This window comes from Artemia franciscana, chromosome 11 (assembly GCF_032884065.1).
Source record: "Artemia franciscana chromosome 11, ASM3288406v1, whole genome shotgun sequence".
Classification (NCBI taxonomy): Eukaryota; Metazoa; Arthropoda; class Branchiopoda; order Anostraca; family Artemiidae; genus Artemia; species Artemia franciscana.
The window spans coordinates 20,226,120-20,249,457 of NC_088873.1; the positions used below are offsets into that span (position 1 = coordinate 20,226,120).

Sequence of the window (23,338 nt, forward strand, 5' to 3'; positions counted from 1 at the left end):
TTCTAGTTTCCTTTTAAGAGTGAAAAGTGATGGAGGGCAAATAGCCCCTTATCTCCCTGGGATTCTCTTTTCCCCAAACGCATCCGGTCGATATTCTGAGATAGTATTCCTCCTATCCCCTGGGGTAGCTGCCCTCCGATCACTTCGACTCTTAAAAAGAGCAATGGAACTTCTGATTATCAATCCAATGAGCCCCTCAGAATTTTATACGACCCCCTTTAAATAAAAAAAAACTTATATGTCCCCAGGGTATAACTTACAACCGTTGCCCTGAGGGCTGTGGAGGTAGGGGTTCGCATACCTAAGGACATAATTTACGGGCCTTTCGCTGAACAAAATGTTTAGCCCAAAATTTTGACTGGATGCGTTTGGGGAAATGATAGGCGCGGAGTGGGCTGGTTGCCCTCTGATCACTTTCGACTATTAAAAGGAGCACTACCCCTTTCAATTTCTAATCGAATGAGCCTCTTTCAAACTCTCTATGGCAACTCCTTTTATACGAAGTGGCCTGGTCTAAAAAAGAAAAAAATAATGCAAATAAATAAGTTGTGTCCACATCGCTCTTTATTTAGGCAGCGCTGTTGTTCTTGATAAATTGGAAAATATTGAGCTTCGTGGGACCACTCTGGATATAACAATATCAGATCTATTTCAAAGAAGTTTAAAGTCCAAACTGGTGATGAATCTTCTCGCATTTTCCCCCTTGAAAATTTGGTAATTCAAAGGAGTCTGTACCGAAAGTTTTTCCTAATTAACATTAAATGATTTTCCAAATTCGTCGTCTTAAAGTTCTGAATTGCCAATATTGTTTGCAGATATTAAAGCGATTATTTTAAGGGCAGAAAACGAAGAGGGCTTACGACTGTTCTTGGAAACTGTTGCTCTGAATGTCTCTGGTTTCGCGCTAATTGATTAATCCCTAACCTAGAGAAGTCAGACTTTATGGTTTTGACAGAAGCTTAAAGTGAGTGAATCGGGTGTTATTTCAAAATATTAGTACTGGGGCTTCTTTCTCATTAGAGCTTTTAGGTATTAAGGTACATATATAGATTCACGCTGTAATTTAAAATTCATATTAGTCAACCTAGAGATTGAAACTTATCTGAAATTAAAACATCTTTTTATTTCTTGATATCATATATCTAAAACGAAATTTTCCACGTTAATGCAGGAATTCGGTTTTTAAAATCCAACACAAAGATCAATTTTTGAATGGACTGAAACTTTTCTTCTAGAATTAACTCTATCATTTATCAAGAGCTAGGAACAAGTTTATTTTGTCGAGAATAACTCCAAGGTATAAACTTCCTCTGATTGCGAATAAAAATAAGCAATCTGAATTAAGAAGTGAATTATCATCGCTGCTCACCGATAAAAACAATATTAAAAAGATGGTTCTTTCAGCTTAAAGCTGCGGGCTATTCTAACATTTCGTAAGCTATTTGGCAATAACCATCCCTATCTTCTACTATTTCTTTTCCCCAATTACTCGTTTTATTTTTTATTTTTTCTTCCCTCCTTCTCTCCGTCTTTTCCTTTTGGTTAAGTGTGAATTTTTGGTATCAATCAATCAATCAATTTATTCAACCAATAAACAACAAAAACACTTCAACATAGACTCCCCCGTAAGGCTTTATGGTTATTGTTACTGTCTTTTTCTTGGGATAAAGGGGATGATGCATTGAATTCTACCGCTGCTTCTGCCTTGTTACGAGTTGATGTTATAAGTCGTACTGTGTTAATCATAGGCAGCGCAATAGCGCTGCTTAAGTAAAGAGCGATGTGGGCACAGTGTATTATTTATGTAATTTTTTTCTTTTGGTCCTAGACCAGGGCACTTCGTATCAAACGACTTGTCGTAGAAACTAAGAAAAGGGTTCATTCAATTGATAACTGAAACGGCTAGTGCCCTTTTACGTACTCGAAGCTGATTGGAAGGCAACTAACCCTCCTCCCACACCCACAATTCCCCCAAACACATCCAATCAAAATTTTGAGATAGCCATTTTGTTTAAACGTAGTTGAAAGGTCCGGAAACTATGTATTTGAGGATAACAACCTCTCCCCCATAGCCCTTAGGGCAAGGATTGTAAGTTATGCCCTGGGGCATGTAAGGTCTATACAGAAAGGCTGATCGTATAAACTTCGGAGGGTAATCATTGGATTGGTAACCAGAAGTTCTAGTGCCTCTTTAAAGATTCAGAGTGATCGGAGGGTGGATAATCCCCCAACACGTCGTGTTTTCCCGAAATGTATCTGATAGTGATTTTGAAGTGGCGATTTGTTGTTGTAGAAACTTCAAAAAAGGCTTATTCGATTAGAAACTGAAGGAACTAGTGCCCCTTTTAATTGTCGAAAGTGATTGGAGGGCAAATAATCCCTCTCCCACGCCCACTATTTCCCTGAAGATACACAATCAAAATTTTGAGAGAGTCATATTGTTTAGCTTAGTTAAAAGGCCCGAACACTATGTCTTTGAGCATGACAACCCCACAGCTCTCAGGGCAAGGTTTGTAAGTTATATCCTAGGCAAATATATGATTTTTTATAAAAAAAGTGGTCGTGTAATCTTTGGAGGGGACTCATTGGATTGGTAGTTGGAACTTTTAATGCTCTTTTTGAGATTCAAGGTGATCAGAGGGCGGATACCCCCCACCCACACACACACACCTAGTATTTTCCCGAAATGCATCTGATAGAAATTTTGAAATGGTCATTTGTCGTCGTAGAAACTTCAAAAAATGCTCATTCGATTGGAAATCGAAGGGACCTTTTTTTAATAGTCAAAAGCTATTGGAGGGCAATAAATCCTCCCCACCCCTCACATACACACAGCCATCAGTTCCCAAAACGCATGTAATCAAAATTTTGAGATGTCCATTTGTTCAGCGTAGTTGAAACATCTTAAAATTATGCCTTTGAGAATGACCACACACCCCTCAACGCAAGGATCGTAAGTTATGCTTCGAGGGCATATAATGGAAACAGTAGTCGTACAAACTCTGGAGGGGACTCATTGGATTGGAAATCAGGTGTTTTAGTTCCTTTTTTAAGAGTCAAAGTGACTGGGGGCAGCCGCCCCCGCCTAAGTTGTATTTTCCCCAAATGTACCCTATAAAAATTTTAATCGCCATTTGTTCAAAAATCGTCCTAAGATCAAATAATAAGATCTCTGGGGTGGACAGAATCCCCCAGAGTCTGAGGGTAAGAGTTGTAAGCTATACAAACTTGTTCTCGAAAACATGTAGTTATATTAAGTGTAGTTTTGATCACGTTGACCTGTGTTGTCTTTTATCATGTATTGACAAAAAATGTATTTTCGCACATCCACATTACTGTATGTTCAAAAGAAGCAGCTATAAACAAGCAATACGAAGGGGAAATGTTGTTCTTAATCATCATATTAATCGTATAAAGCCTTTTAATAATGTTAATATTTTAAGCAATAATTCCAAAATCGAGTTGGTGCCAAAAAACTTGAGGCGAGGGGACAATCTGCCCCCTCGTCTGACATCACGCTATTGGACCCTTCCTCGCGGATTAGACGGTCTCAGCATATATATATATACAGTTCCTCCTACAGCTCTCCACTTTCCCCCCTCCCCTCTGACCCTCCCTCAAACACTAGATTCCCAAAATATCCACCTCCAGCGTCTCGACTACAATCCACGACGTCCACAAGGAAAACATCGACCCTTTCCCAGCACCTTACGAAATCCCACCCACAGTCCATTCGTTTTATCCCTTATGCCTACCCTGTCAAAGTGACTCAGGTCTGAGACTTTTCGCATTTAGTAATTGTCTTGTAATAAATCCTTAATTGTTCTCCTCATGCTTCGTCCATATCCTTACCCGTCCACCACCTGCAAATCCCCAAGGCAAATCCTTCTCTTAACCTTCTTCTCCAAAGCATAATAAAATTAAATTAAAACCCTACCCAGGAAATTCTCAATCCCATCAAGTCTCCCTGATGCGATTCCCCAATCGGTTTGTTTTTCCTAAACTTTTAGTTGCTAATGCTGAAAATCTTAATTTTGAAAAGCTTACTGAACTTGAGGTGCTTTCAGAATCAAATTTGATAGATATTATAGCTGCTACTGAAGTCCAATCCCATGACCCAGGGTCCCTACGCCTGACAAATTATTCAGAGTTTATTAAACTCCGTCTTTCAGACCACCCATTCGGGAAAAAAGGTGGCGGAGTTTTGTTTTTTTACAAAGAGTCACCTTTACCCAAAGGTTATTCGAGTCCCTAGCTTATCCAAGTATGATGAAATCCTCTGGCTAAGTGTTAGACCAAAAGTACTCCCTCGTCCATTTAATATTATTGCAATAGCTGTTTTCTATTACTCCCCAAATCAAAATATCGAGTCAAAACGTAATTTTATCCAGCAATTACAGGCAAGTGCTGATCCTGTTATTTCTAAGTACCCCAATGCTGGCCTTTTTTTAGTTGGCGATGCCAACGACCTTAAAATGGATTCTTTTTGCGCTTTACTTAAAGTAAAGCAAATTGTTAAAACACCGACGACTCGGGGAAATACCTCTCTTGATGTTATTTTAACTAATATGTACAATTTTTGCAACCCTTCCTCAACTTCGCCCCCATTAGGTGGGAGTTATCATCTTTTCATTCTTTTGTCCCTCTCCTCAAGTTTTAAGCATTATTTCTCAATAGCTTAAAGCACTTACCGCCCTCTTCAAAATTCTGGTCTTCTTTCTTTTGGTATGTGGCTGAATACTGAAGATTGGTCTGACATTTATAGTTTACAAAACCTTGATGAGAAAACGGCCACGTTTCATAAAAAGCTAATTGACAAATATCAAATTTGTTTCCCAGAAAAAAAGATTTAAAAGGTGCTCAAGTGATAAACCCTTTATTAATCAAACAGTAAAAACACTAATTAGAACCAAATTGAAACTTTTAAAAATGGTAAACTCGATGAAGCCAATGTACTAAGAAAATCAATTAAAAGAGAAATTCGTAAATTGGCGCGTTCGTACTACAAAAATAAGATCGAAGAATTGTTCACTAATAAACCAAAAAATTAGTATTCCGAGGTTAAAAAGCTGTGCGGCAGGAGTCTTGATCAGCTTAATTTCAACTTACCAGAGCCCCCTAATGTTACTGCAAATAATCTAAATAAATATCTCGTTTCCATTGTCCAGAGCCTTCCAGCATTGTCCATCCAATTATCAATAGGAGCCCTATCCCCTTCTTTTCCGACTGTTTCCTCGTCTCAGATAGAAAGAAGAATTGATAAACTAGGGAAGACAAGTGTGTCCTTTGGATATCCCGTTTCCTCTTATTAGAGCCTTCGGTGACTTCCTTTATAAGCCCTTGTCTTTCCTGTTTAACGAAATTACTAAGTTTGGGCAAATTCCAACAATTTGGAAACAGGGTTTCATTATCTCTTTGAAAAAGAAAAACGGAAAGCCTGGCTTTGAAGGCGTTCGACCTATTACTCTTACTCCTATTTTCTCAAAATTGTATGAAGGATTCCTAGCAGATTTGCTAAAGGAAAAAATCCCACCTCTTACTGACCTGAAGCAATTCAGAAACCTAAAATCAACTTCTACTTCCCACTATCTCGTTTCTCTTACTGACAACATCGGGAAAATCCTCGAAAAGCCCTAATTCCTAGCTAAACTTAACTTCCATTGACGTTCAGAAAGCGTTTGACCTTGTTAACCACAATATTTTAATTGACAAATTAGTTAGCGAGTTCAATATCGATTCCTTACTGGTTAAATTGGTTGCCTCCTTTTTAACAAATAGATCGCAGGTGGATACTAGAACCATTACTCAAACCCTCTCCCTGTCTACAATGGCAGACCCCAAGATACTCTCCTAGGCCCCCTCCTTTTTTCAGTCATGATCAACAGCCTCGTGAAGGAAATTCCTGACCGACGGAAATTTGTTGATGATCTAACTATTGTTAAAAGTTGCCTCAGAATATTAATAAGCGACCCTATGAGTATCCTCAATGAAACTGGAGGTGAGGCTTTGGACTTAGACATGACAGTAAACCCATACAATGCCAATTGAAGTCTATGATAATGCCAATTTGTTTCCTCAAATCCTCGTTCTGTTTTCTTAATCCTATCCCTCCTGAAATTGATGTGTCCTCGCTTAAATTACTTGGTGTCTCAATTTCTTCAAATTTAAAGTGGGATATCCACGTTAAAGACATCATCCATATAGCTAATGTGTCTATCGCCCTCCTTAAGCTCCTAAATAAATATAGCGTCCCCCTTCTCACTCCTTAAGGATGTAAACGTCTTTTGTCCGCCCGCAATCTTGAATATACTTGTCCAGTTGTCCTTGTCCCTGTTACTTTCTCGTTCTTGTTACTTGTCCCTGGCATTTCTCGTGAAGAATCAGATAAAATTGAGTCAGTCCAAAAAAGAGCCTTGCGAATAATTTTCAAAGAAGGCAAGGTGCCTTACTCTCTGCTCCTAAAAAAGCTAGTTTGGAAACCCTTGAGCGAAGGGGGGTGTCGTTGTGCCTCGTCGTTATTGCAAAAAAATGCAATAACGAACCCTCGGACGGCAAGTATTTTTCCCAAACGTTACTCCCCATCCAGATTACGACTGCCTCGAGCTGTTTCTGAGCCCATCCCAGTTTTGTCTCTCATTCGCTGCGTTACTTCCAGATATGAAAATTTTTTTTGTCCAATTCATCACAGAAAAAATGAATAAAATATCCAACTAGTTCCTTTTTTTGCAGTGTATTTTTCTGATGTGTTTTTTCTGACCTGTATTTTGTTCAAGTTTTAGTTTGACCAGTTTTTTTTCTTTTTAACTTTTTAATTAGCATATTACAGTTTATTTATTGACTCGTAATTGATTATTCATTATGACTTTTTATTTTTCGTTGTTGTTTTTGCATACCATGTATTTTGTCGACTCCGAAGTCCGAATTCGGCCCTTTGAGGGCTTGTGATAGAGATCTTTTTGAAATAAATATCTTATCTAATAACCCAGGGGCATACAAGGGCCATGGGAATTTTAGAAGAGCCTCATTCAATTCGAAATACATAGTTCTAGTTGCCTTTTGAAATTCAAGCGAAAAGCAGCTAGTCCCCCTTCATGACACCCTCTTTTCCCAAAACGCATTCAATTGAAATTGTGAGACAACAATTTTGTTACCAATAGTCCAAAAATCATAAACAATGTCTTTAGGGTGGACACATTCCCCCTGAGTCCATGGGCAAGGGTTGTAAGTTACGCCATGGGTCATATAAGGTTTTTATGAACTTACTTACTTACTTGTACTCGTTAACTGGACCAGACAAGGACGTCTCACCCGGCATCTAGAAGACTGCATATGATTGATTCCCATTTGTCGCGATCCTGTCCAAACCCCTCAGCAAACCGGAGCCAGCAGCTCTCCCACTTTCTGCTAAATCTTCGAAATCCACCAATGGGGTTGAGGTCGTTTTTGGCCGTTGCCCACCAATTCTTCAATTGACCGCCAGGTCGCCTGCGCCAATCTAGAAACGGGGCAGCTAGAAGCACTTGCTTTATGATGCGGTCACTGGGTACCTTAAGGACATGGCCAAGCCAACACAGTCTTCTCTGTTTGACAATCGTTGCGGCTGGTTCGATTTTACAGCCATGGTGGCGCACATCGACAATTGATATTCTGTCGGAGTATCGAATCTTCAGGATTTTTCATAGACAGCGGTGGTCAAAGACTTCCAAATCATGAAGATGAAGCGCCTTCAGTGGCCAAGTTTCGAATGCATAGAATAGGACAGATCTAACAGCCGCTTTACATACAGAAATTTTTCTCTTTATGTTGATCTCCTGCCAATTCCACAAATGGCGGCGGAGTTGTGAGAAAATGGCCTGGGCTTTTTTGATTCTGTTCTGTACGTCAAGGTCACAGCCTCCACGAGCGTCAACTACTGAGCCAAAATAGGTGAAGTTATCAACTTTTTCCAATTCTCGTCCGTAAAGCACAAGCTGATAATCCGACTGAATATTTAGATCCATAACTTCAGTTTTGGCCGTGTTGATCTTCATACCCAGTAGCTGCGAGAAATGTGCTATTTCATTTAACATTGCTTGGGCAGTTGCTGGATCAGTAACAAGAGCGATGATGTCATCCGTGTAATCCAGGTCAGACACATTAATGCCCAATCCCATTACAACACCATCAAAACTTGAGAGCGCCCATTCTAGAATCAAGTCTATAGAGTAGTTAAATAAAATAGAGAACAATATGAACCCCCTGTTTCACACCGCTTTCCACACTGAAGGGCTCAGTTTCTTCACCCAGCACTCTTACAGTCTATTTGCAATGCTCGTAGTAGGCTTTCAACAGCTCCACGAATTCAACCGGTATACCGTCTTCCACCAAGATTCACCAAAGGTTTTCGCGGGTTACTGAGTCGAAAGCAGCAACAAAATCAAGGAAGATGTTTTTTATGGAACGGGTGGTCATATAAGCTTTGAATCGGATGGAGCTCATTTGATTGGAAGTCAAAAGTTTTAGTGCCCTTTTTAAGAGTCAAAAATGCATGGAGGGCAATCAGCCCCCCCCCCCAAGCTTATAATTCCCCAAAACACATCCGATCGAAATTTTAAGCGATCTATTTTGTTTAGCCTTGTTGAACGGCTCATTAATTATGTCTTTGGGTATGTCAACCTCCCTACAGTCGTCAGGACAAGGACTTTAAACTAGGCAATTCATTCATTGTTTACACACAGTATATGTTATTTAGAAAGGTATGCATGTTCGAGCTTTACTTTCCAAGAAGACGAAGGGCATTCAGGTAAGCCTTTCATAGAATATTGAGGGGAGTGCTGAACTAAATCAAAACACGTTATGAGCATAAGGATTGTCAAAAGGATGTAACAGAGGAATAACTGAGTATATAAATTTGGGAAATCCAGGAAATGATAGAGGATATGATCAAAAGGGCAATATTTGCATGCTACCAATACTACTACAACTACCACCACTACTACTACCAGACCACTCTATTTACAGTATTTAGGGAAGATTCGAGCAAAATCAAAGTCGCTATGTGCATGCAAATTGTCAAAATAGCGTATCTCAAGAATTGATTTGGGCATTATGTTGGAACTTTCAGAGAATGCTTAAACGGGAAGATCATCTCTCCAAAAGGCAATATGTGCACATTAGTGCTAATACTACAGTTACTGCTGCATTCAGTACAACCTCTATTGATACTACTTGTAAGAATAAGAGCACAGAGAGAAAAACTTTATAACATACAGAATATCAAAAGGACATATCAGCAATTTCATAGCTTTGACTAATTGTATTAAGATGAAACTTCTAGAACTTATTGAGAGGAATGTTCTACTGATCAAAAGGCAATATGTTAGTACTGTTACTAGTATTACCAATACTACTGCTGTGACTACTATTGCAATTATGCCTAAAGGTATGAAAGTGAAATTTTCAAGGAATTTTGAAGGGGAAGGTGAACTGAAACACAACACGCTGTTTGTATGCAGGTTGTCAAAAGGGTGTAACAGCAATATCTTAGGGACAGTTTAATGTGTGAAGTTGAAACTAACAGGGCTTGTTGTGAGGGATGTTGAACTAACAAAAATAAAACACTTTCATCCTAATGCTACTGCTTATACTCAGACTACTACTACTGTTACTATTATTACTACTTCTATTTCTACTACTGCCACTACAGCTACCATTAATTCTGCTGCTAATACTATTTCTACTGCTATTAAAGCTAAGGATATTAAGGTAAAAAATTTGCGATAGATAAAAACTAAATGGAACTAATTTGAAACACACTATGCCCACACAAGTTGTCAATTGGACGCATCAGAAATGCTTCAGGTTAGGTATGATGGTATTAAGCTGAAACTTTCAGCGTATGTTGAAGGGGATGAAGAAACCAAAGGTGCTATGTGCGTACTGCTACTAACGCTGCTACAACTATTGCTACTGTGCAATCTAAGGGTATTAAGGTGAAGCTTTTAAGGAATATTTAGGTGGATGTTGAATTAAATAAAAACAAACTATGAGTATGTGGATTTTCAAAAAGGTGACAAAGAAATATCTGAAGAACAAATTGTATTATTAAGTTAGACCTTTAAGGATACTCTGTGGGAGGACGCGGGTTCGAATCCCAGTGTGCCCAATTCTTCAGTTTGGGACGGGGGTCAGTGGCGTGACTCTGTAAGCCTAGCCAGAGTCGACCCAGCTCTAAAAGGGTACCTGGAGAAATCTGGGGAAGGTAAACAGGAAGGGTGTGCGAAAGCACAGGATGGCTGGCCCCAAACCCCCATTGCACTTCCTGGCTGAAGGGCCAAGAAACGGAGATCAGCACCGCCGGTACGGACTGTAAAGTCTAATGCCGTATCCTTTACCTTTTACCTACTCTGTGGGAGATTTTGACCTAGCCAGAAGGCAATGAGTGTATACTTTTGATGCTACCACTACAGTTACAGTAACTGATGACGCTAAGGGTATTAAGATGTATTAGGATGTAACTGTATGCATGCAGGTTTTCAAAAGGACATATAAGCCATATCATTGGCAGCACCACTCCATAATAGCTAGAAATATAATTGAAAATTCTAAAGGAACTAATTCGGTCCAAAATTAAAAGTTCTGGCACCCTTTTTAAGAGTAAAAAGACGTTGGAGAGCAAACAGCCCTCCTCTCAAGCCCATTCACTTTCCGACGCATCCAGTCAAAATTTTGAGACAACGATTTTGTTCAGCATAGTAGAACGGTCCAGCAACTATGTCTTTAGGGATATTGGGCATACCAATCCCCCACTATCATGCAATTGGCCCATTATGCTTTAAAACTAAATGTTGCTTTAAACAAAATTAAAAGGCATTACGTTTATGGTTGCAAAGAAGACACCTCAGCAAAATATCGAGAACAACAAGGAGTATTAAGTTTAAACTTTGAGGCTAATACTAATACTACTTCTGCTCTTACAATTTAAATAAATAAAAAGAATGTAAGTGTATCTAGGTTGTCAAAGAGCATAGATAGGATCTTTTGGGAATGATAGTGTTTTATTTTTCAGGTCAACTTCAGGAGTTATAAAATTAAATTACAAAATACTGTTTGTGTCAGGATTAAAAATGAAGCTTCTCCAACATACAAATAGCAACTGAAACTATGGATTCTTGCAGAAAAAAATGAAAAGATGTAAAAAAAAATTTTCATGAAAAAGGCTATGTCAATAAAAAACGAACAGAAATTAATTTAAAAAACTTTTTCCACAAAACAAGTTTTCAAAGTAAAGTAAAGAGCTCCATTAAATCAAAAATGAGCATAAATAAATGAAACTCAAAACGTATAAAAACTACAATAAATAGCCGATTAACACTCAAAACGAGCAAAAATTAATATTGATGCGGCTGATAACCCCCACACCTTCTCAAGACCAGAACGTAAATTGCGCTTTACTGAAAACAAAACACGTTTTAAATGTGTTCACTTTTTTTACTTTCATAAATAAAAAAGGGTTAAAACTTTAAGGAACAAATATCAGTGTTTATCAATTAAACTGACAATCCACAGTCATTGGTTGTTTTTTTTTTTTTTTTCTTTCAGTAAAGCGCAAATTATGTTCTGGTCTTGAGAAGGCATGGGGGTTATCAGCCGCACTAATGTTAATTTTTGCTTGTCTTGAGTGTAAATCGGCTATTCATTGTAATTTCTATCTGTTTCGAGTTTCATTTATTTATTGATAGTGATTCGTGGTAGTTTTACGCTTGGAAGATTATTTTACTGTATTTACGCTCATTTTTGACTTAATGGGAGCTCTTTACTTTTCTTTGAAAAACTTGTGTTGTGGAAAAAGTTTTTAAATTAATCCAATAAAACATCGTCACAACTTATTCTTCTTATCTTTCATAAGAATAAGTCATTTAGAATAAGTCATGTATATGTCCTATAGAAATAATAATAAGTAACACGACTAAGAAGTCATATAGAATAAGTCATCATATTCTTCTTCATCACATCACTTATCATCACTTATTACTAGAGCCAATCACAGCACTATATGCATCATAAACTGGTTACTGGCCCATGGTGCACTATAATAAATTTGGTAAAAAAAAAAATTCGATAGCCTAGTCAGGTATGTATGCTGGAGGGCAGGACGGTACCCCGCCCTGATTTCAAGGTTTTTATGATTTTATCAATATTCGTGAAGTTCACCGCTATCTGCATTGTTCCAATCTCCCTCTCTCCTCCCTTCGATAAATTGTTACCCCTCCTAAATTAGTTACTGCGTACACGGCTGATGATGACAACCGATTATCCAAGACAGAAAAACAAAAAAACAGAGAATAGGCAACCTGGCTCTTCTTTGTTTTTTGTCAAAGTGAACATTGGACATACCGTTACTTTGATTCCTTCAACTTTTGTCCCTTCGAGGTTGTATGTCAACATAATTATCTCCAAACCATGGGCCGAATAAGTGCCCTTAAAAAGCCCCGGTTTAATTGGTACTCTTGCACCTACGGGTACTTTTGGCAACTCTAGTCTCTGATATGTTCCTCCATATCTGAAAGAATGTGTTTAGTTTTGAAATAGAACTTTAGCAAAAAGAAAAGAAGGGTTACATGGTGAGGGGGGGGGAGGAAAATAATGCCCTAGAAACCAAAAAGAGAAAACTCTCAAATCAAAATAAGGACCTTATATAGAAAAATGTGATGCAAATAATTTTAGTCAATTTCGCAAACTTTCTTCTCTCTCTTTCTTTCTAGTTGAATCTAAGAAAGTTTTTCCATGCCTAAACATTCATTTGTGTGACTCGTTTATGAAACTTCTAGAATATTTCTTTATTATTTCTATTTATGACTAAGGAAAAACAGCTAAAATCAATTTTTTCTCCCTTGCCAAAAGACGACATTTAGAACAACGTTTGACATTTTCACACGTCCACATTCGAAAAGTTGACGTTTGGAAGCAGAACAACGGAAACATATTCTGTTGTTCATAAATTGACAAGGGCCTACACTGTTTTCCTAGGTTGTTTTTACCGTTTTTATTTTTATTATATGTACTTTTGCGAATTGGTTATATTTAGAAACTCAGCTTGGTATCTTCTTTTTTCCTCGGTATTCTCCTATTTTTGCATTTCAAGGATTCGATGAAATTAAAGAACTGAAAGCTTCAGGTTTTATAAATAAAGACTCATTGTCCACTTGGATTAAATGAGATCTGAGTTCAATCTTTTTCCATTGTGGAGCATCTCGCATTATAATTCCAGGCTATCAGAGTTACAATTCAGCGTCCATTTAGGAGCCAATGAGAATATAAAAAGTGTGTCAGATAAAATGTTACTGGTTTACACAAGCACAAAAGCATTGGGTTCAAAACGAAAAGACTTATTTCATATTTTCAAAATTCTACAGCAGAGGAAAAATAGTGTCTCTAAGATATTTACATTCTAATTATGTAATTATAAGTAATTAATTATAAGTTATTGTAATTATAGAGTAATTATGTAATTATAATTCCGCAAATTACATTATGTAAGTAATTATGTAATCATAATTATGAAAATTATAGATAATTCACTGAAATGGTAGTGTATAGCTGAATAATATGGCTTCATTTAGGCATACTGTATATAGAATAATCAAACAGTTCGTGGTAACGAACTGTAGTAAGGAGCGACCCGGCTCAATAGTAACCAAAACTCTAAAAAATGGAATTTTGGTACCAATAGCTACATCAAAAGAATCGCATTTTAATGCTGATTTTAAATATATAATTTCATCAAGTTTAGTCTTACCCATCAAAAGTTACGAGCCTGAGAAAATTTGCGTTATTTTAGAAAATAGGGGGAAACACCACCTAAAAGTCATAGAATCTTGATGAAAATTACACCGTTAGATTCAGCGTATCAGAGAACCCTACTGTAGAAGTTTCGAGCTCCTATCTACAAAAATGTGGAATTTTATATTTTTTGCCAGAAGGCAGATCACGGATGCGTGTTTATTTGTTTATTTGTTTGTTTTTTTTCCCAGGGGTGATCGTACCGACCCAGTTGTATTAGAATGTTGCGAGAGGGCTCATTCTAACGGAAATGAAAAGTTCTAGTGCCCTTTATGAGTGACCAAAAAATTGGAGGTTACCTAGGCCCCCTCCCACGCTAATTATTTTCCCAAAGTCAACGGATTAAAATTCTGAGATAGCCATTTTATTCAGCGTAGTCGAAAAACCTTATAACTATGTCTTTGGGGACGACTTACTCCCCCACAGTCCCTGTGGGAGGGGTTACAAGTTCAAAACTTTGACCAATGCTTACATATAGTAATGGTTATTGGGAAGTGTACAGGCGTTTTCAGGAGGATTTTTTGGTTGGAAGCAGGGGTTGAGAAGAGGGGGATATGCTGGGGGAACTTTCCATCGAGAAATTTGTCATGGCGGAAGAAAATTTCCATGAAGGGAGCGCAGGATTTACTAAAATTACTTAAAAAAAAACAATGAAAAAATAAATATGAAAAAGTTTTTTTCACGCTTGAAGTAAGCAGCAGCATTAAAACTTAAAACGAACAGAAATTATTACCCATGTGAGGGGCTCACCTCCTCCTAATACCTCGCTCTTTACGCTAAAGTATTTTTAGTAATTTCAACTATTTATTCTGCGGCTTTTGTGATTCAGGGGTCATTCTTAATGAATTGGAACAAAATTTAAGCTATAGTGTGAAGAGGGAGGTACTGACGAAGGGGCGAACCCCCTCATATATGTAATAAAAACATGAGAATACAATAGTTCTTTACGTAAGATAATTTATAAGTTACGTATATCCTTTACTTATAAAATGATTCGTAAAAAATTAAAAGTTCTAGTTGCCTTTTTAATTAACCGAAAATCGGAGGGCAACTAGGCTTCCTCCCCCGCTCTTTTTTCTCAAAATCATTCGATCAAAATTATGAGAAAGCCTTTAGCAAAAGAAATAAATATACAAATTTCGTTTTAATTATTCCTCTGCGGAGAGCCAAAATCAAAACATGCATTGATTCAAAAACGTTCAGAAATTAAATTAAAAAAAAAAAGTTTTTTAAATGAAAGTAAGGAGCGACATTAAAACTTAAAACGAGCAGAAATTACTCCGTATATGAAAGGGGTTTTTCCTTCTCAACGCCCCGCTCTTTACGCTAAAGTTTTTTACTGTTTTAAAATGTAGAGTTAAGAGAAAGAGTCAAACTTTAGCGTAAAGAGCGGGGCGTTGAGAAGGAAAAGCCCCTTTCATATACGGAGTAATTTCTGCTCGTTTTAAGTTTTAATGTCGCTCCTTACTTTCATTTAAAAAACTTGTTTTTTTTATTTAATATTTGAGCAAGAGGTACTGAAGCATTTTCGTCATAATTTTGGCTGGTAACCTTCTATTTATTATTAAGCATGCAATGCTACAAATTATTCTAATTAATATGACCACACTTTTCAATTCTTTTTGTTATATTTTCCACTACGGCAAGAGCTTCTTCAGAAGCCAACTTGGCCAAGTCCTTAGAACTGGTGACAAAAAAAAACATGAAGATTGATCATTGCTAATCTTGATTTAATGAACTTATCATCAAGTAAAAAAAATACCAGATTGTTTGTATTTGCTTATGTGTTTGAATAGAACGGACGTGTTTTAGTACATTATCGTACGGATTAATTCGAACTCTCCAAAAAAATCAATAGTAGAAATTTCTTTTTTTATAGAAGGCATACGGAATCGTCTATTACTTGATGATATATTCCTAGTCTCAGCAATTATACAATTATCGATTATGAAATTGTAACCTATGCAACAACCTCGAATTTACAAAGACAACGTTACTTCATAAGGTAAGGGGCAGGTAATAACCTTGCACTTGTTTTCAGCAAAGGTGGTCCTTACGAAAGTACTAAGTTTAAAGTCAAGCAAGCGGCTTTCGTGCTAAACCTAAAATGTTAAAAACATCCTTAATTGAATTTGCTTAACAATGGCTCAAATATGTTAAGGGCAGTTCCCGCGATTTAGAAAGCAGATCCGCAATCGCTTTCCTTGTGTTTCCGTGTACGAAGACGGATAGGAATTTTTCCATTCAAGTTTTAACGACTTGGAAACGCTTTCTGCTTTTTCTGAAATTGAATTCAGACAGGACGTGGAAAATGGAGCTGGAAATGGAGCTGGAGCTCGAAAGTGCAGGTAAGCTCGATAGCCATAGCCGACGTATTCCACTGGTTTTTGTGCTCCAAGCGTCGTTTTAGCTTTCCACTTTCCTATTCTCGCTTTCCAGCGGTTTTCCAGACGTGCGGCCGGGCAGGAAAGTATTTCGAAGAATCTCGTGAAAACCAACCTACAGTAAAAGCAATTTAGCACGTTCTTACACATAAAGTTATTCTACTTCATACAATTTTAAAACGAAGCAAAGAAGACTTACTCAAAGTGTTTGGAGGAGATAAATTTAAGCACAAACATCCTTTGGGATAACTGACCACCTGGAGTTTGCAAATCAAGCTCCTGATTAAGCCAATCAACGAGATCTTCTCCCGTGTATTCATCGACTCCTTTATGTGAACTATGGGACAGACAAGAAGTTGTAAACTGATCTGTACATAACTGAAAACAAATAAACTCGTCTAAGGATCTTGAAATATAAAAAATCGTCCATGTGAATGCTAATTTTTTAAAAAGAAATTAAACAAAATAATGCTTCACCACATGCTAATTCATTCACAGATTTGGCTGTATCTATAAGAAGTTATGGGCCAAAGATTGGTTGAAGTATTATGCCAACACCAATCCCCTTCCTTCCTTCCTTGAGAATTGTTAGCTACTATGATGATTCAGAGATGCGCAGCTACTTTGCTCAGTTTATCACTGATAAGAACTACAAAAATGGCCAAAAATACTCTTTTCACATAGCTTCTCGGTTTTTGTATAATGTCCAATTCAAATGATTCTAAACTTTGTACACATTTTCAAGTCCTATGACTACACACCATCAAGAAAACATTGTATAAAATTCGTAAGAGGCGGTGCCATCTAAAAGTATGTCCTGATGCAGTGTAAACACTACATTGCACCTTGAGTGAGTATAACTCGAAAATTATGTATATTCAAAATTAGTTTTTCAAAAGATTTTAATTTTTCAAAAACCCATCAAGCTTCTTTTTTGAAGCTTCTTTGTACAGTTACGCCCCAAAGTTTCATAGCCTATTTTTAGTCCAGTTGACATTACCTACTTGATAATGAATTTTGCTCAAACTTGGCCAAAAAAGATCTATCCATAAAGTGCACACCATCTCGGATAGACCCAAGGTAAAATCCATGAACAAATTGAAAATATAAGACATAATTTATAGAAACGATAAATTATGAATACAATTTCTCAGTGAATTATTTCTTCTTAGATTGAAAAATCTTGAGGTATCATGACTAACTGACCAAAGCCCAAGGGGGAGGGGGTGTTCCATCCTTTTATAATGATGAAGTCAAAAGTGGGTCAAGTTTTGGTCATTACCGGTAATTATGTCCTGCAACTTAGATTAGCTCCCCATATATGAGTTGAGAATGGCATTTTCTTTTGAAGTTCAGTATTTAAAGTTCAACTTGTCAACAGTAGGTTTTTGTGTCAACACTAGGGCAATTGTGCTGCCACTAATAATATAGATCTTCTCTTTCATATTAGATATAAAAGGATGAAGTCATTCAGCGAGGGTGAAAGTTTGCAACTCATCCCCATATAATTCGTCCCTTTACATTGAAGAGTGGCTTAAAAGGATAAGGCATGTCTTCCAAATAGACGAAGACCGTCTACATAGGACGATTCCTCCAAATACCCCACAAAATGGAAAGAGAAGGGGTGGACCTCCCAGATCCAGATGAAACTAGCATAAATTAGATGTAAAATCTTTGGGGATCTCCTGGGGGTTTCCACAGAATAAACCTCGTTCAGAGCAGAATGGAAAACGGTTTTTCGGTAAGTCATTTTTTAGCTTGCCATTTCGAAGAAGTATTGTTCCAGCTCATATAAAACTACCCAAAAAACTAAATTTTTCCTGGGTTCTTTCGCTTACCAGTGATATCCCCACTTTCTGTGTTTTGAGTGGCCTTATTGACGAACTGTAGCATCGAACTTTAAGAATCGATGAAGAATTACTCCAGCCCATATCAATCTACCCAAAAAGAAAATATTTCCTATGTTCTTTCGCTTACCAGTGATATCCACTTTCTGTGTCTTGAGTCCCTTTTTTGTTTATGATAAGTGAACAGGAATGACGTTAAGAGTTATTAGTTTTACAAGCGAAGAAAACTGAAGCGTAAAAACGAGTTATTTTAACATGTAAGGCGTATCAACGCCTTCAAAACAGACACAAATGATTTTTATGTAAGAAGTCTCAATTTCCAACTATTTTCATAAACAAGAAAAAGGGAATATTTGGGAATGCTTAAAACATTTAAGAACTTAAAATTTAAAAATTTTTAAAATTTTAAAAAATTAAAATAGGACTTATTTGCTCCTAAATTATTATCACAAATCCTTTTGTACCGATCCTTAGCAAATTTCATGTTTATCAAATACTCAGCCACTACATAAAGTCAATATTCAATCAAGTGCTTTGATATAAGCAAAAATAATAAATAAAAAAATAAGTAAACTGTACTTCATCAGAACAATTTTTGGGCGCCTCATATATACCGAAGAAAAAAATTTATACAGTTACATAATGTTTATTCGTTTTTTTTTTTGTTTTTTTTCGCTTTCTTTAAGGGCAAAGTGCAAATGTTTACATCAATTGGGGAAAAAAATCTTACTGTAGCATCTTGGGATAATTTGCACGAAATTCGAAGCCCATGTTTCTCTCTACCACAAAGACAGCTTATAACTGGCTTCGATTCCATTTCCGACACTGCAATCTCAAAATATGGAATTTTTCGGATTGGCTGCTTTAAATGTGGACATTTTGGAGGTCTTATTTCATAGCCGATGATTCCAAACGGTTTAACCTTGAAAAAAAAACATTAGTGGGTTAGAACCTGAGAGTCACAAAAGAACATTCATCAGACCTACTTTCTACCGTTTTGTCAACTTCTTTTCTTTTATGGGAATATTTTTTTTATCATTGAATATTTTCAATTTTAGTTTCTGTAGTTTACCTGTTAAAGATAAAAAAAATGATACTACTTTGCTTAGAGTTTTACATCTTAAACTAATCACATATCATTGAAAGGTGATAAGTCCTACAACGAATTTATAGACTATTAATACCAACAATTGAGAAAATGAAACTTTTTAGAACACATAAAAGCTATAATTTTAGCAGCACTGGCCCCAAAATTTTGAGAAATGTATCATTTAATAAAGTTCACAGCAATATTTGATGTTCATTTTCAATTATAGAAACGATTATTGTGAAATCAACCAGACCTGGTTTTGATCAACAATGGTTTGATCCTGGTTGGATCAACAAATTAAAATGTAAATCTCAAAGAGAGAACGAATGACTGTAGAACGAATTTACAAGTTTAATCTGAATGAATTTGGTACCGTTCGGACACGCAAGCTTTACAAATTTCGATAAATGAGAAGCAACTTTGAATGAGTAGGTACATTGTATGATATTAACAATATAAACTTCCACTGAACCTTGATCTGAAAGTCAGCTAAGCAAAAAAAAAAAAAAACTTTTTTTGGCTCGCTTTTAATCATACTCTTGTCTTCTTGTCCATTGACACTCATGTTGATTCATATCTATCTTTTGTATCCTGGGGATACGAAATCTAGCAACACTATTTAAAAGGAAAGGAGCGAAGCATATGCAGTAATAATATCAAGTAGGGAATAGATTCTAAAAAAGAAGAAACACTATGGTCAAGAACGGTGTTCCATAATTAAATAAAGAATAAAATATTTAAAGGAATAAGATTCGTTTGGGTCATATCTGCACTTAGAGAGAGAATAGACGTCCCAAATTCCCCAACCCACAAATTTTACCAATAGAAAAACTTGAAATCGGCAGCCTTAAAAGCTACCATTTTTCCTATTTTGACCCCCCCCCCACAGGCACCAATGAGAAGGAGCCATCCCCTCTGAGAAATATACAGGCATTTCAAATGTACAAAAAGAGGGAACTGAGAAGTTCACTCTTACCTGCCACACATGATATATGCTCTGACCTTCCGCATATTGGTAGACTGCGTACATCTATAGCACTTCTATACTGGTTCAGTTTGTTACAAGGCGCCCATGTACCTTTTGATTTCCGTCGCTGCCGGGCAATTTAGTTTAAGTTGTTTTCGTGTGTTTTAGACGTCAAACACACCATGCCCTTATTTACTTAAGAAAAATATCGAAAGATAGACAAATGCATGACTTATTGCACATTATCTTAAAGGATTGCAGGCCACGCATGCAAGACATAGAAGAAAACCCTTGAGAAGGACTATTATATTAACAAAGAAAATCATATCTTAACTCGCAGTACTGAAACTGTTCTCAGCACATGAGATGCTGCCCCAGGTACAAAGCAAATGTGCAATACCAATCACAAGAGGAATTTGCCTTTTCCTGATATTTGCCTTTTTCTTCCCTTGATAAGCTGTTCGTATTTGTTCATTTACGTATCCAAAATCAAGTCTTCACACAGGGGAGGAGTAGACTCTGATGTTGATTTAAGCCCAACCCCAGAAAAATTGATTTATGGCTAAAAGTGGAACTTTCACCGAGTTTTCAACGCTCCCATTCACAAAGAAAGTACATCTGATCCCAAGAATCTGATCAATCTGCACATATATCTACCTCTTCTTTTTTTCTTTGTTTTATGGAACCTCCTAAATGTTTTAGAAGGAGTTGTATTGTCTTGATGTCATACAAAAAATTAATAATAATATTAACAAGAGCTAAGAGCTCATATGGCACTTGTAACGAGGTCGGAAGAGCCAAGAGCTCATATTGAATGAGCAATATGAGCTCTTCCCCAAAGAGAACGGATCCAGTCCAGTTACGTCAATCATCTACGACATTTGCTTATTCTACTCACCAAATTTCATCGCAATCTCTCCACTCTAAGCGTTTTCCAAGATTTCCAGTTTCCCCCTCCAACTCCCCCAAATGCCATCAAATCTGATCAGGATTTAAAATAAGAGCTCTGAAATATGAGTTTCTTCTAAATATCAAATTTCGTTAAGATCCGGTCACCCGTTCTTAAGTTAAAAATACCTCAATTTTTCTAATTTTTCCGAATTAACCCCCCCCCCCCCCCCCTAACTCCCCCAAAGAGAGCGAATTCAGTCCGGTTATGTCAAACACGTATCTAGGACTTGTGCTTATTCTTCCCACCAAATTTCATCCAAATCTCTCCGCTCTAAGCGTTTTCCAGGATTTCCTGTTTCCCCCTCCGACTCCTTCAATATACCCGGATACGGTTGGAATTTAAAATAAGAGCTTTAAGATACGAGGTCCTTCTAAATATCAAATTTCATCAAAATCCGATCACCCAAAATACATCAATTTTTTTCAATTGTTCCTCCCCCTCCAGCTCCCCCGATGGTCGAATCAGAGAAACAACTATTATCAAGTCAATTTGTGCAGGTTCTTGACACGCTAACCAATTTTCATCGTTCGAGCACGTCCAGAAGCACCGAACTCGCCAAAGCACGGAAAATCTCCCCCCCCCCCGAAACTCCCCCAAAGAGAGCGGATCCGTTCCAATTATGTCAATCACGTATCTAGAACTTGTGCTTATTCTTTCCATCAAGTTTCATCCGGATCTCTCCACTCTAAGCGTTTTCCAAGATTTCCGGTTTCCAAGATTTCTGTTTCCCTGCTCCAAACCCCTATGTCCCCGGACCCGACTCGAATTGAAAATGGAGCATCTAAGACATCCGATTACCTATTTGTAAGATAAAGATACCTTAATTTTTACGTTTTTCGAAATTTCCAGTTTCTGCCTCCAACTCCCTTCAATGACACCGGATCTGGTCTGGATTTAAAATAAGAACTCTGAAGCACAAGATCTTTCTAAATATCAATTTTCATTAAGGCTTGATCACTCGTTCGTAAGTTACAAAACCCCATTTTTTCTAATTTTTCGAATTACACCCCCCCTCCGACTCCACCAAAGAAAGCAGATCCGGTTCGGTTGTGTCAGTCGCGTACCTTGGACTTTTGATTATTCTTTCTACCAAGTTTCATCCTGATCTCTCCACTTTAAGCGTTTTCCAAGAATTCCGGTAAACCCTCCCAGCCAACACCCCCCACCCCAATACACTGGATCTGGTAGGAATTTAAAATAACAAATTTTACTAGGTCCTTCTAGATATGAAACTTCATTAAGATCCGATCACTCCATCGTAAATTAAAAATACCTCATTTTTTCTAATTTTTCAGAACTAGCCCCCCCAACTCCCCCAAAGAGAGTGGATCCACTCCGTTTATGTCAATTATGTATCTAGGACTTGTGCTTATTTTTCCCACCAAGTTTCATCCCAATCCCTCCACTCTAAGCGTTTTCCAAAATTTTAGGTTTCCCCTCCAACTCCCCCCAATGTCACCAGATCTGGTTGGGATTTAAAATAAGAGCTCTGACGGTATCCTTTTAAATATCGAATTTCATTAAGATCATTAAGATTTCATTAAGATCTGGTCGGAATTTAAAATAAGAGCTCTGACGATATCCTTCTAAATATCAAATTTCATTAGGATCCGATCACCCGTTCATAAGTTAAAAATATCTAATTTTTAATTTTTCCGAATTAACCGTCCCCCTACTCCCCCCAGATGGTCAAATCGGGAAAATGACTATTTTTAATTTAATCTGGTCTGGTCCCTTGTACGCCTGCCAAATTTCATTGTCCTAGCTTATCTGAAAGTGCCTAAATTAGCAGAACCAGGACCGACAGACCGACAGAATTTGCGATCGCTATATGTCACTTGGTAAATATCAAGTGCCATAATAATTGGAACCTAGTACAACTATACAATAAAACTACCTGAATTAGAGATTTTTTAAAAATCTGACAATTTAGCTTTGTTTTTCTAAGCTGATAAGTTGGACAACCACAAGGAAAAACTCTTGAGCTCAAATATCTCCTTTGCCGTCATTACAAATCAATTCAAAGACCTGGAATTTAAGAATTGACACTTCACGTATTACACATAATGTCACCTAGTGTCCACAATAAATTAAAATTACAAGAAGCTTACCTTTACTTGCATGAGTCCACCATAATCTGAAAAGGATTTGGCTTTCCATAAGCCTTTTAGGTTGCCGTATTTTTGTAAAACTATAAAAAAAAAAGATAAAGATAAGACTGTGGTTGGAAAGAATAAAGCATTCATACAATAAGAGAAAAAATGTACCAGTTTGAGT

At 37.1% G+C, this 23,338-nt stretch overlaps 1 protein-coding gene across 2 annotated transcripts in view; it reads right to left on the reverse strand.

The window, feature by feature from the left end:
- Positions 1-23,338, reverse strand: part of LOC136032942 (F-box only protein 31-like) — a 60,900-nt gene that overhangs the window by 13,773 nt on the left and 23,789 nt on the right. For both annotated transcript variants that reach the window (XM_065713410.1, XM_065713411.1), the window contains exons 3-6: positions 23,173-23,252; positions 18,783-18,974; positions 16,405-16,583; positions 12,376-12,541 (exon numbers count right to left, since the gene is read on the reverse strand). In XM_065713410.1, coding sequence (XP_065569482.1) covers positions 12,376-12,541; positions 16,405-16,583; positions 18,783-18,974; positions 23,173-23,252 — 617 coding nt within the window. The remainder of the gene's footprint in view (positions 1-12,375; positions 12,542-16,404; positions 16,584-18,782; positions 18,975-23,172; positions 23,253-23,338) is intronic.